Here is a 14,421-nt window from a genome sequence, read left to right on the forward strand (position 1 = left end):
TCATTCATTCACCCATTCATCTCACACTATCTGTCCATTGAGCTCACCTATCATGTGCCAGACACTGGCTCTGGAGCACAGAAAGAAGGGAAATGCGGCCCTCCCCGTGGAGCCGCAGGATTGGTCCCCTGGAATGCTTGCCAGACTCGCAGCGGCACCCAGCCCAGCCGGCAGACCCGAGGAAACATAACTTTTACTTCTCCTTTCCCTTCTCCTTTCTTCGACTAGCAAAGGACCATTAATTAGAAGAATAATTACGGCTACCCTATATTATTCCAACCTGTTCAATTTCTATCTGCTGCAGACAATGCTAATCATGGCAATTATTGCTTCTGTAAACACCCCAAGGCGGCACTCTTCCCCCCCCGCAGTGTGTGTGTGTGTTTAAAGAATATATATAAAAAGTCCCCCACTCATTTACATAGCTTCATCCTTACCTTTTCCCATTCAGCCCTAGCAAAAAGCATATCTATTCAAAGCCCTTGCAAAAAGCATATCCATTCAAAGGGCATTTAGTCCATTTCTTTCTTGGCGGGTAAACCTATTCATCAATTGTTCTGCCTTGTAGATCGCATTCTAATGCTAATCTAGCGTGTTAAATATCTTTTTGTTCCCCTTTCACCGTTTTGTTATTCAGTTTATCCAGTTTTGGTCACCCATTTTATTTATTTATGCGCCTGCTCCTATTCAGGGGCTCATGTATTTTTTATTATGTTGTTCCACTGTCACGCAGTGTCAACTTAGTCTATTCAATGGGGGCTACTTGAAGGCCGGAGGGACAAAGCCAGTACACATCGCGCCGCTATTCATTCCGGCCAGCTGGATCGGCTGAAAAAAAAACCTTGTGAAAAGAATCGCCTCACAATGGACACAGAAGAAGTGCACAATGCTAACAGTTTTCCAAATACCAGCGATTGGTTTCTTCACAATGAGGAGAAAGCCGTCGCTTTTTCTTAGCTCCACTTCAACAAACAACACTGTCACAAAACCTCCCAACCCCGCGTTTTGTTCCCGGACAAAACCTCCTCGACTGTCTAAACGCTCCCACTGAAGGACAAAAAAAAAGGAAAGAAAAAAAAAGAAGAAAAGAAAAAAAGCTCTTTTCACCATTTTCTTTTTTCTCCCTGCAAGAGAAAAAAGGGGGGAGATTGTCAGTGAATTAATAATATCAGTCTTTTAAAAGAAGAAGGTTGACCTTTGAGATGCACTGGACTGAGGGAGAAAGAACAGGGGAGAGATTAATAAAGTTTGGGTTCTCTCTCCCTCTCTCTCTCTCTCTCTCTCTCTCTCTCTCTCTCTCTCTCTCTCTCTCTCTCTCTCTCTCTCTCCTCCTCTCTTTCTCTCGCTGGGCTGCGAGAAAGACCAGCCACTTTGGGCGGGCGCGACACAAGGACTAGCAAGGAGGACCCGGCAGGCCCGCAGCGCCAAGCTAGCCGCGCTCTGATTGGCTGGCGGGCAAGTCCCTCTCCACCCCGAGTCTGTGCTGCTTCGGCGCCCTTGGAAAGGTACGGGCAGCCTGAGCAAGAGAGGGAGATGGACACTGGTTAGTCCTGGTTGGGGAGGGAAGACTGTCCAAGGAAGGAACCTCAAAAGCCACCTCGTCGGCTTCCCCGAGCCACCCCCCTGGCGGCAGAGTTCTCCAGCACAAGGCCTAATTGCTTATGCACATCACTTCCACCTGTTTGCTCAAAGCCCAAAGCAACAAGCTCGGTCCTTCTCAGACCAGGTTTGTGCAAAGCTTTGAGGCACCCGTGACTCCAAAGAATCCTCGTGTTTCAAATAAACAAACTGAAAATCGGAAGGGCAGAACCGAGGTGGGGATAGGAGAGAGAGCGAGGTGGAGGAAGGGCCGAGTAGAGAATGCATAGAATTAGAGATGGAGAGGCGAAGAAATCGGCTCTCTTTCCCTGGCCACGGCGCTGTTTCTGTAGCTCACTTTCCGACTCTGGTACCCAGCACCCGCACATCCTTCACACCTCCCTGCCTGAGCGCAGCTCCTGCTACTTCATACCCACCCTTAGGACACCCCACCCCGGATACTGCAGTCTACTTGGCCAGAGGCCCTCTCTGGATGTAGAGCCCGCCAACTTGTTAGTTAAGATCACTGGAGATGCCTGATAAGGAGTCCTGGGAGCCTGCCGACAGAGTACCAACCGCAGCGGGATGGCTGAGGATGCGTCCCTGGTACTCACCCCCCCACACACACCCCTTTCCCGGTGCCGTCTTTCCTCCCCTTTCCCATCTTCCTAGACTTCTCTCATTCATCTATGCTCGAAAGCCTTTCTCCCAGAAAACGCAGAACTTTGGGGAAGGGTGGGAGGAGGGGGCGCGAGGGGGCGGGGTATCTTCTGCGGCTGGGGCCCGAGCTGGTAGGCTGGGCTGAGAGGTAACTAAGATTTAGGGCTGGGGTGATTTCCAGCAAGCCGCAGGAAGTTCCGTGTTGAGAAGTGATGGGCTGCTACAAAAGAGAAAGACGAAGCTTTGAAAGGATTTAATTAACCGTGTCAGGGATAATTACCCCTGGACAGTCCAAATTAGTTTTGCATAATCGCTCAGAACCATATGAATTAACTTATAATATTGCAAAGAGCCCGGGGAATAACAGGAGAGGGATCGTTTTAATTACTGAATCAGGGTCAAACCAGCAGAGCCTATTTCTCACATTTCCAAAACTTTTCATGGTTTTTAAAATATTATTCCGTTGGGAGAAAACAATGACTTTAAAGACTTGGGCACTTGCGAAGATGTGCCGCTCGGGATGACGTCTGTCATTGGGAAGACAGGTTTAAGACCTCTACGTACAGAATCCTGCGGCTTCCCAACTCAGGACTTGGGTTTTCCTGAGTTTCAGTCACCCCACCCGCCCTCGAAATATCTGCCAGTGCCCTATCATTTTCTTTCTAAAACTAAAATACTGTATGGACTTAAACTAGTCTCGAGTGGAGACTTGCCTAGCACTGGAAAGCCAGCCCTCTGGTTAGAATCTGCCACATTGCGCTTCTATTTGAAAGCTATTAGCACGACAGAATAAAGCCCTAAGGAGGCCAAAAGTTGTACATTTCTGTTGGCAGTGATTACCCTTCCAAGTAAATCCTTAAAGTGCAAATAAGGAATACCCTAAAGATATGTGAACAAATTACACTGATTTAAGTGGCGGGGCTGCTCTGCAAACAAGATAAAGTGGTCGGGCAACTTTCCCCTCTGAAAACGTGGCTGGAAACCTGGAGCAGTCTCTCTGTTCTCAAAGGGCTCCCTTCTGCTGGTTCATGAATGCCTGCCCCCACCCCCGAAAGATAATGCAACTACTTGGGTTTTTTCTTTTTTAAATCTTTCCTATTCACGATTAAAAATGTGATAAATCAGGTTTTTGGCTCTGAATAACAATGACTTGATTTAGATTTCCTAGTAAATCTATTCAAAAGTGAAACAAAGACGGCCTTTGGGGGATACCTTACATTTCACCTGGGCCAGGCACCGCAAGGGCAATTCAGATAAAAATCTTGTTAGGAACTCAACAAGAAATAGAGGATTTTCTCTTTTCCCTGGTTCAGGCTTTATTTAAACTCTTTGTTCAAAAAAATGAACAGAGTGATAGTAAGATTCTAATTTACAGATATAGCTTAGACGCATCTAATATTAAATTAGAAGATCGCACAAGAAATCCATTTACACATAAAAGTTAAAACCAATAATTAAACTTTTAAAACTTTATCTTACATAAAGCCAAAATGAAACTAAATACATGTTAGCAACTTCATTCACAAACATTAGTCAAAATATATACATTTAAAAAGAAAAACCCTATAATTTGAGGAAGTTTTTTTTTTCTAAAATGTGTTTCATCAGAATTTGCAAGTGAATTGCAGGAGGTCTAGAAAATAAGCTAATCAGAAAGGGAACTCGGAAAAACACAGTAGACAGCGCGTGGCAGAGGAATGCTAGGTGACAATGAGGCTTCTTTAAAAACAATCTGTGCTTTCTTTCTGTTTTTCTTTTCCAGTTTTGTTAAGTAATAAATATATAGTTACGACCCAGACAAAAAAGTCTGATTTAATCTTAGATAAAATTGCGATTCTGAAATAGTTCCGCAATTCTTATAAGTTTACTTTGACATTTACTCAACATGTTTTTTGTTTGTTTGTTTGTTTTTGAGTCTACAACAGACTCAAATTTAGGGCAACAAGAATAACACATTTTCCAGGACTCAATGCTTTCATTGACATACACACATTTACAGTCTTGAGGTGAACTCAGCCATGAGGGGGAAAACAGCAAGCGAGCTTTCCATACTTTTGTAAACAGCGTCACAAGTCCAAGCCAGTGGACTCAGGGAGACTTCTAGTAGATTTTCCAGGGGTAGAATATCCAACTGACAACTTCCACCCGCACAGATTTTTTTTTTTTGCATTTCTTTTTCTTGGGGAAGAAAGAAAAAGAAAAGAAAAAAGAGCTCCCGCTTTTATTTGCATACGGGATGAAACAAAAGAAACGGTGATCATCTCTCATACAAAGACCAGATTTGAGCCGGTCACTGGTCAGGAGTAGATCCGGTGTGGGGTCTGCAGAGTTCTGCAGGGTTCAAACAGTACGGACAGAGGACGGCTGCCCGGAGCCACCTTCCTCCAAGAACCTAAGGACAGGTCATCAACTCTCCCCTTTGCCACATATTTCAAACCTAACGTCAGAACCGGGTGCATGCAACACAGACCGAGAAGGACCGGGAGGGAGGATCGATGAGACACACAACACAAAAGCAAAAAATCCAACCAACGAAATGGGAAAGCCCACCGTGTGTTAAAAAGTTTCTCCTCCCGCCCACCTCTACGGGTAAACGCAACAGGTTCCGAAGTGCAAAGCAAACACCGAGCTGGCGGACGCACACAACCTCGCTCTTAAAGCTGGCTGCAGAAGTGCGGGTGGGAAGGGATCCTAGAATCCACACGCACACTCTCGCTCGCGCCCTCGAGCGCTCGGCCACTCAAGCCCCGGCCGGATGGCATCTCCGCCTCTGCCCGACACCTATACATCTATGTACATACAAACCGGGCCCCCGGGTCGCCCGAGGGCGCACCGGAAGGCCGCCAGTCTCGTACCTATACATATGTACACGTGCGCGCTCAGGTGTTCGCGGGTGGGCCCCGCGGGGTCATAGCGCGGCGGCGTAGGCCGCGGGGTAGGGGTCCAGCTGAGGCTTGCCCATGCCTGGCAGCAGGATGTAGGCGAGCGGCGGCTGCAGCCCGGGGCTGGGCCACGCGCTGCAGTTGCACGGGATCATATAGCCCGGGTTGCCCGGGCTGGGGTGCGAGTGCGTGTGCCCCCCGGCGGCCGCCGCGGCCGCTGCAGCAGCCGCCGCCGCCCCGTGGAAGGCGCCCGCGCCCGTGGCCGGGTACCCGAGCGACGACGCGTACGGCAGGCCGGACGACGACGAGGAGATCTCTGCCATCTTGGAGCCCAGGTCGAGCAGCGAGTAGGGGCTGCCCGCGGCGGCGGCGGCAGCGGCGGCGGCGGCGGCGGCCGCCGACTGCGGGAAGAAGACGCGCGCGGCAGCCGCGGCGGCTGCGGCAGCCGCCTTCTCCGGGTTGGCGAGCAGGGACTCGGGGACCAGGCCTCCGCCCGCGCCTGCGTGCAGCCCGGCTCCCGCCTTGAGCGCCGGGTGTTCGGCGTCCGCCACGCCGCCCAAGCCGTAAGGCACCGGGAAGGCGAACTTGTCCTTCTTTAGCAATGTCTTGGGCTTGCGCCGCGGCCGGTACTTGTAGTCGGGATGCTCTTTCATGTGCATGGCTCGCAGGCGTTTCGCCTCGTCGATGAACGGCCTCTTCTCCGACTCGGTGAGCAGCTTCCACTCGGCGCCCAGGCGCTTGCTGATCTCCGAGTTGTGCATCTTAGGGTTCTCCTGGGCCATCTTACGCCGCTGAGCCCGCGACCACACCATGAAGGCGTTCATGGGTCGCTTGACGTGGTCAACCGGCTTGGACATGCTGTCGCCGTGCCGCGGCTGCAGCCCGCCGCCGCCGCCACCCGGGCCCTCGGCCTCTGCCCGGAGGAAATCAATGTTGACTGCCAGCGGGCACCGGCTCAGCCGGCGACCTTGCGTCCGGGTCTTGTTCCCGCTCGGGAAGAGGGGAGCTAGGGGACCTGCCCAGGGCCGGGGCGCTGCGTCCCGGGACGCTGGGGTCTCTCTGGCTGAACTCTAGGAAAAATTCTCTCCGGGACCCTGGAACTTTTCGACAGTGTCCCCACTCCGCGGTGGCACTTTGCTCTCTGCTTCCTTTTTGTCCTTCTGTCCGGTTGCCTTTGCTCGCCAACTCCCTGCAGGTGGCCACTGCCTGGAACGGCTTTTCCCTCCCCAATGTCTCCAATGCCTTAAATGCCAAGCAGCCCCGAAAGTTGAGTGACGGAGGATCCACCAAGTTGAGCCGAGGAGCCTGCCGCCGCGTGCTGCCAAGTGCTAAAGGGGGCTCTCGGCCGCTGGAGTGTTTGGGTTTTCCGCGGTGACTTTCTCATTTGACAGAAGCAGATGGGAGTGGGGGAGGGGTGGCCCGCGAAGAGGAAGAGGAGGGGGAGGGTCTGGGCATACAGAGCACCGCGACGGATAGAAACACAAACGCACCACCACACCACCGGCCGGTCCTCTCGACTGGAGTCAGGGCGCGCTGATGGAACCCCTGATCCGATAGCTTTGCTGAGGGTGGCCACTGTCTCCTGGCACCTGATTCTGGAGAGTCTCTCTCCCCGGCTTCGCTCAGGAGAGGTGAGGAAAGAGGTGAGATGAGGTTTTGAGCAAGCCTGAGTCGCCGGGTCTCAGAGGAAACCGTCTGGACTTTCCGAATCGCTGCACCCGGCTGTCCCCCGGGCCATGCTTGCTCCGCTGGCTCTCAGCCCTTCCAGGCTCGCCCGCCGACTCGGGCTCCAGGAGCACTCCAGGCGTGGAGAGCAGCGCCGTGCAGCGCGGCGGGCCGGGCCCGGGCTGCTTCTCCTCCTGCCTCCGGTCGTCGTAGCCAAACACTAGCAACTAACTTCTTGCAAGTTTCCGGCCCGGGCTCAGCCGCGCCCCTCTAGGTGAGCGCGCCGCGAAGCGTGCGCCCGCCTGCGTGTGTGTGCCGTGACCCGGAGTCCCTCTCCCCCGGCTTCTCCCGGGGCGGTGGGTGCAGGGTGCGGGGACCCAAGGTACTGGAAGGGGGGGGGGTGTTAGAGAAAACGCGCCATCACCTCGGGTCGCAGGTCTGCGCTGGGGGTGCTCCTGCTCCCCCGACTCGGGGCCCTTTCCGGGCCCAGGCCGTCGCTCCTCCGCTCCCAAGGTGGCTGGACCCCTCTGTAGCAGCTCAGGTGAGTGTCGCCACCTGCGAGTGTAGGCGCTGGCAGCGGGCGCTGGGTGTGCATGTCCAGCCGCGACAGTGTGTGAGTGTGTGTGAGTGTGTATATCCTGGGTGTGCGGAGGAGGAGGAGCCGGGGACTCCAGGAGGGAGGAGGGACCAGAGGAGCCTCCTCCCGCTCTCCCCCTCCCCGACCTGAAATTAACAGGATCCCCCCCCCACCACCACCTCCCGCCCTTCGCCCCCTCCCAACACTCCTCCTCCTACTCTTTTTCACTTTGAGTGCAGGTTTAGGCGAGTGGAGAGTCCGCCGCGCGCCGCGGAGTCTGCGCACTGTTTGGCGCTTGGCAACCCTTGGTGTCACTGTCGGCTGCCCCTGTTCGACCCAACGCTACAGCGGCTCTGCTGGCTGCTCCGGAAAGCCTCTTTCCGGGAGGATAAAGGTGGTACACCCGAGGAGAGGAGCTGCGAGAACTACGGTGGAAGAGGGTTAAGCCTGAGGAGGTGTGGTGGGGACGAGGGGGGAGTCGTTTTCTAAAATATTTGAGACTGTTCCGAAAGGCAAGAAAGTGCTCATTTTCCTTGGAGGGCCAGATGGTTCCCTCATTTTCTTGCCTGGTGATGCACTCAGTCCGAGGTAGTGGAGCGAAAAATACCTTAGGATGGACAGGGCGTTTTTGAGCAAGCTTTCGGCAAAGGAGCGAGCCTAGGCTGAGTCTGAATCCTCATCTGAATACCCAACTCTTTCACAATTGTCTTCTGCCTTGTTTTGATTTTTTTTTTTTAATTTGAACATCAGAGCCATCTCTTTAACATCACAGTTTCCCACCTCATGGTGGTGGTGGGGGAGAAAGGTGCCTCAAATCAAAAGTATAAATCATTTCTCTAAACAAATAAAAACCTATGTTCCACACTGGACTACGTTTATGCTGTTGGCGCACATTTTCTTGCTTGGTAATTAGAGCAATTATAATTGACGCTCTGAAGAAAAATCAAAAGGCATAGTTTTGTTTGCACCCCCTCTCCCATCTTCCTGGGATTCCCCCCTCCCCCAGATAGTTTGTGCTTCAGGCAGTTCGCTTGCCTTCTTACTTTGGCTGTTTGCAAGTAACAAATTTGTATAAACAGTTAAAATTTTTAAATGTCTTTTTGCAATTTATTTTCAATTTGTTCACACACCGGACCCTTAAAGCACTGATTGTAATTACGGCGTTGATGTGAACTGTTTTGTGCGTCTATTTATTTAAGAATTAGGCTTGTTTTGTTGCTGGTTTAAATTGAAGAACAGCGATTGCTTTTGAAAATGTTGGTTGGGATGACAGACACGCCAGTCAGCAGTGGCTAAGTGGTATCTGTTTTCCTTAGCTGTCATGTTTGTAAATGCTTGTTTCGTATTGTTTTTGCCCTTCTGTTACTAAAACAATTGAACTGATTACTTTAGAATCATACTTCTTTAACACACTGTAGAAGACACTGTCATTCACAGACTCTGGGTGGTGCAATGTTAAGACACTAGCAGGTGTAATTACATAGACTAGGATATTAAATATACTGTTCCATGGTGATAAACTACAAAATTACCATCTCTGAGCTTTCAGCCTACCAACTTGTATAATAGGTTTGAGACAAAAATATTACACACTGACACACAAAGAGCATATGTATGGAGACACAATGTATGAAAACTGTTATTCACTAATCATTTTGAATAAAGTTGAGTCTAACAGTAAAAATTATTTTGACATAAAAATGATTGAAGGGTGAAGAAATTAATTTGTGTTGGTATTTTAAACAATTTTATGTGTGTCATGTTTGTTTTTGAAATCTTCAATAAATTATGATTGCATGGAAATGTTTGTATATATGACCAAAAGCTATGCTTATATATGCTATATGTTGTCAATATCAAATACATCAGACTTCCTCAGGTAGCCCTGGTGTAAACTGCAATCATACCTTTAAAGTGAACGAACCAAGTTAGACAGTTCTGTAGGAAGCAAAGGCACAGACAGAACATGACTATGTGCGTTGCACATAGTGTGTTCACTAGACACAACTTTGCACATTGCAGAATAGGAGGAGTTTGATTTATCTGCTCTGGACTTTTTGAGGATCAGTATTCCTGGCCCAAGACCTTCACATCCAAGAAAAGGGCACCCAGTGATTGTGAGATCAAATGGGCCCCTGTTATCTGTCAGCCTTTAGACCTCTGGCCTGAACCTGGCTGAGCTTTTAATAAAGGAAAACCCCAAACCACTGCTATGTATACATACCCAAGTCTAAATTCACTTTTAATATGCTCCTGTGCTGTGTTCCTGTTGGTAGAGTGGTGTGTGCAGTTCTAGGGAATGGAGTGGCCGGTGTGAGGAGGTGACAAAGGACAAAACCCTTGCAGAGACCTGTGCGTGTAAGGGTCTTGTCGTCTGCTCAGCAGCCCCTGAAAAGGCTCTGTTTCCCTGAGGGACGCAGTAACACCTGGAGCCACAGTGTCAGATAGGAAACAGAGACACACTTGCAGGGAAAGTTTGTGGGCGCCCAGGTACCCAGCTTCCTTTTTCTTTTCCCTTATAGCCTCCTCTGTAATTGGTCTCCTTTCCAACCCCCATACCCTTCACTAGGAGGCAGCACTGAGGTTGATTTGGAGTAGAAAAGTACCTGGCAATAAAAAACCAGCCGGCTCCATTACCTTCTTCCTAAAGGAGTGGGATTCCTCAGATTCCAATATGAACCAAGACACTTCTCTCCATCTTTTCAACCATCCTCCTCTTCCTCCTTTCTCCCCGTTCCCCTCCCTCCATCCTCCTTCCTCTTTCTCTACTCACCCTCTGTATGGTATTTTAACTGCGTGGTTCAGGAAGCAAAGGTGGTACCCTCACCATACAGAGACCACGCCCCTCTTGGTGGGACACACCTGGATGCAGGGAGCTGGCAACTCTGGTGATGGAGCTCTGAGGGTCAGCTCTTCAGCACACGCTGCTGTGAAAGAATCTTACTTTAATGGAAGCGCCATGCAGCCTGCGGACCTGTTCGGAAGGAAGTGGTCAAATGATGACAGCTGCCAGCTCTGTTTTCCTACTTAGCTCCTAAGGGGGTCGTGATGGAGTCCAGTCGGGACTCCAGGTTAAATCAACAGCCACAAATGTGGCTGTTTCCTGCGACTGTGAAGTGCTTGTCTGTTTGAGGTTCGGTCCCTTGATTTTCACCTTTGCTTGTGCTGATCAGGTTTGGAAACACCTTTCTCTTCTTGACAGTGCCCAAGAAGGCTGACAACAGCTCAAAGACCTTTCCCAAATGACAAATCAAGAAATACCAAAGCTGTCTCCTCCTTCCTCTTCAACCTCCTGCCCTCCCCACAAAAAAAAAAAAAACACCCTTTTAAACTAATTTAAGACGATTGCACAAAATCCCAAGTTTAGGCCTCAAACCTGGCCTAAAGAACCCTGCAAAAGTAGCAGAGAACTTTCATTCTCTGTAGATAGTGCTTTAAAGCCATTTTGGGGGGTGGTGTTAGTGGTGGTGGTTGCTATGCTTGAGCAAATCCAGAAATGCACAGCCTCTCTCTCATTTGCCCTGTGGTGTTAAAGAATCCTCCCAACTTTCTGGAGTTCTCAAATGGAGACTAAATTTGGGAGGGGGCAGGGTTGGTCATGCATTATATCACCAGCACCTTCTGTTGATTAGAGAAAGAACAAAACTTTCTCTAAGTTCTCCCAGATGCCGCTGCTGCTGCCTGGGAGCCTGCCTGTGGGTGCATGGGAACTCATTCAAAGCAGTTTTCAGGCTACCAGGACTGAGTTCTTAAGGGGCTAGGCCTTTCACATGGACAATCTTTCTGTGTTTTTAGGAAAGCTCTCTAAAGTAAGAGTTACATCTCTAATTTACAGGTTGGAAAATGGAGCAGGAGAGCAGGCAGGTCCTCTGACAGCCATAGCCCAATGACAAATGACTGGATTTGCATTGTTGGTTACTTCAATCTCCAGCCGGAAGTCCCAGTGGGCAGGTGGGCAGTCTCTCCTGTCTTCCTAGTTTCTTAGCTTTTTTGTGACTCAGTTAGGGTCCTCTGAGGGGATGCAGGGTAGTGGTTCATGGCAATTCTCTTGTGAAGTGTTCCATGGGCCCGTAGCCTCCCCCCACCCAGGATCCCTCCCACAGTCCCATGTGGTGTCAGCTGCAGTCCCCTGCTCTAACCCCCTGGACCTCCCAAGGCAAACACTGAGCCACTGCCAGCCCCGAGTAACCCGGGTGACTGAGCACCCTTCCTCTGATAGCCAAGGACTGCTAAGTGCTCTCAGCAGCTATCTAATCTTAGGCCTCTCTCTCTAACCCCAGCTGTTGTCCCGCCCCCCCCCCTCTACCAACCATTCCAGCTTCCTTTTGTGAACCATATTTGGCTTAATCACAGTTCTCAATCCATGATACAGTCTCATAATTAATCATCCTATCAGCAGCCTGCTTTTGTTATTTAGTTCATCATTTTATATATATATATATATATATATGTATATATATATATATACATACATGTTATATATATACATACATACATGAATCCGCCACCCAAAATAAATAAACATGTCCATAAACTTAAATCTAACTAGATAACGTGCAGTAAACTTCTCACTAGCCCCTAAACCCAGCCTAAACATTTGATGTTTGTATAGTTTTAAAAAAAAATCTAACGCATCCTTAAAAACTATTGTTTTAGTTTTTTAACTTGTGAAATGTTTCTCTGGGAAACTTCTGTCTATAGTCTCCACTGACTCCTTCCCCCTAACTGTGTTGTTTGGGGACAGTAGTACCTCCCTGTTCATTCATCTTAGCTGCCGTGTAAGGCTCGTGTAAATATGCTGCCGTCTACTTCTGCTGACTGCCTTGTTGGTGGCAGGTATAGGCATTCCCAATAGTGTTCCCTGCTACTTGTACCAGCGTGAAATCTGTGAAATGGGAAATTCACTTCATGCTTATTTCTAAGTGGGTCTTTTACTGGTTTAGTTCATACATGCTTGTATTTATGTGTGTGTGTGTGTGTGTGTGTGTGTGTGTGTGTGTACAAATGAATGGATATTATTTACAACTATGACTACCGTCCTTTGTTCATTATATGTGGGTGATAATACATACAAATATATGTTTGATATGTATACATGTATATATATTATAGATATGAATCAGTTTCATTATCTTTCAGATGTTCTGTCATGTAGGAATTATTCTCTCATGACCAGCATTCCTCTGAAATTGTTATTTGTAGATACCATGAGGTTCACTTATTCCATATAGACCCTCAAGCTTTAGAACTAACAACAGAAAAAGCTGCCCTGTGCGCTCTTCACTAGAGCTGCCTTGCCCCACCTGAAGTTCATGAGCACTGATATCTGCGCTTTCTGCTTTGCTGTTCTGCTGTTTGTCTGGTTTTGCATTATCCGGTATAGCAACCCCTGCCATTGTTATTCAAAAACATTTGATTACTCTCAGCCTTTGTGTTTATACACAAAGTTGAGAACAGAATGTCTGGTTACTCTTTAAGACCCCAACTATTTTTGAAAGCCTTCAAAATTAAGGTTGCTATAAGCCTGTGTGTTGAGAATTGAATGTTTATAATATTGACCTTATAATCCATGAACCTAGTGTCTCTTCATTAATTTTGCTGAAAAGAAATAAATTTTATTTCTTTCAGTGAGATCTCTGTGTGTGTTTGAATAAAATTCTTACATCTCTATTATTTGTATTTTTGTAGGCTTTTATTGTTTTTAACTCCCTTTTATTTTTTAAGGTAGCTTACAAAATAATGTTTTTATTACTGCATTTGCATACATTTTAAAATATTTTAACTATTTTTAAAACATTTATTTGCTAAGATAAAGAGCATTTTTTAAGATGCTGCCTTCAAAAATGATGTCTTTTTGGGGTTTAATTTTCTCCTTATTGTCAATGGTTAGAAATCATTTGATTTTATGTTGATTTTTAAATGGCAACCATGACACCAATTGAACATATATTCATTTACCTACTTAGTTTTGAGATAGGGCCTTACTGTTTTGCTTAGGTCATTCTGTCTCAGCATGTGCCACCATCCAGCTGGAAAGCACCTTAACTCAAGTGATTCATGCTAGCGTCTCTACATTAAAAACATCTATAATCCTGAGAGTTTCATCCTCCTTCCTGGCCCTGTGGACTTTATTTCCCTTTTGTGTCTCGCTGTACTGTCCACCCTTCCTTCCTGAGCCGAGGGGAGACCTTTGTCTCTGCGCTGACCTGTGAGCAGCTTCCAGGAGGAAGTCACAAGTTTTTGACTTTTTGTTTATTTGTTTTCAGAACTTGGTACTTTGAACAATCCAGATATACCGGCCTCATGCCACCAAACCCAGATGCATGCACAGATGTCCTCACAATCTTTCTTAGTTATCTTTTTCTCAGCTTAGACAGCTGGACAACCAAGACATGATTGTCTATCTCTAGAGTAAGAACCCTGCCTCACTGCAGCCCCCCATGTTTGGAGGATAGGTCAGAGCCTTCAACTGCTCCACAAGCTCCATACCTACATAAGGATGCTTGTTTTACTTAGTTGTTTATTTTTTCTAATTTGCTTAGTATTTGTTTCTTTTCTTTGTAGTCAGGAGGCCAGCCTAGTCTGCAGAGTGAGTTTCAGGAGAGCCAGGGATACACAGAGAAATCCTGTCTTGAAAACCAAGCAAAAATTAAAAAAAAATAAAGCAATACAAAGTCAGGAAAAGCAAAGTCATAATTCCTTCTAATTTTTCATACATGAATATGAGGGGACCTCGAGCAGGAATTCTGATTATTAAAAACCAGTGCTTGACCTGACAGCATCAGTCCAGCTGCCTGAAAAGTTGACTAATGACCTCAGTGGACTTCGCACCTCCAGGCATTTGGAGAGCTACACTCCTTTGGATGCTCTGTTTGTGCGCTAAACATTTCTGCACACTAACTTCCTAGTTGACATGCCCTCTTGATAACTGTCAGCCTCCAGCCTCACAGTCCAGTCTATTGTCGGGCGTGACTGCCCTACAGTGCTGGTTTCTGTGCTCTTGAATCCGTGTCAGATGTCTGTGCATGTCTGAGAGTGAATCCATCTACTGCTGTCAGA

The 14,421-nt window shown here is 48.0% G+C and overlaps 1 protein-coding gene and 1 long non-coding RNA gene across 2 annotated transcripts; both read right to left on the reverse strand.

Moving 5' to 3' along the window:
- Positions 1 to 681: 681 nt before the first annotated feature.
- Positions 682 to 7,593, reverse strand: LOC146892153 (uncharacterized). Its single transcript, XR_015004729.2, has 2 exons — positions 7,210 to 7,593; positions 682 to 1,124 (listed from the first exon to the last, which is right to left on the reverse strand). It is a non-coding gene; the product is annotated as an uncharacterized LOC146892153 (long non-coding RNA).
- Positions 3,530 to 7,216, reverse strand: Sox21 (SRY-box transcription factor 21). Its single transcript, XM_048422049.3, has one exon. It carries the CDS (start codon positions 5,975 to 5,977, stop codon positions 5,147 to 5,149), a length of 831 nt encoding a protein of 276 aa, XP_048278006.2. The 5' UTR covers positions 5,978 to 7,216; the 3' UTR covers positions 3,530 to 5,146.
- Positions 7,594 to 14,421: the final 6,828 nt, after the last annotated feature.

Source organism: Myodes glareolus, chromosome 12, assembly GCF_982192425.1.
Source record: "Myodes glareolus chromosome 12, mMyoGla1.1, whole genome shotgun sequence".
NCBI classification, from domain to species: Eukaryota; Metazoa; Chordata; class Mammalia; order Rodentia; family Cricetidae; genus Myodes; species Myodes glareolus.

Excerpts from the sequence above, each read along its gene's own strand:
- Sox21 (XM_048422049.3), bottom strand. The coding sequence starts at position 5,977 with ATGTCCAAGCCGGTTGACCACGTCAAGCGACCCATGAACGCCTTCATG.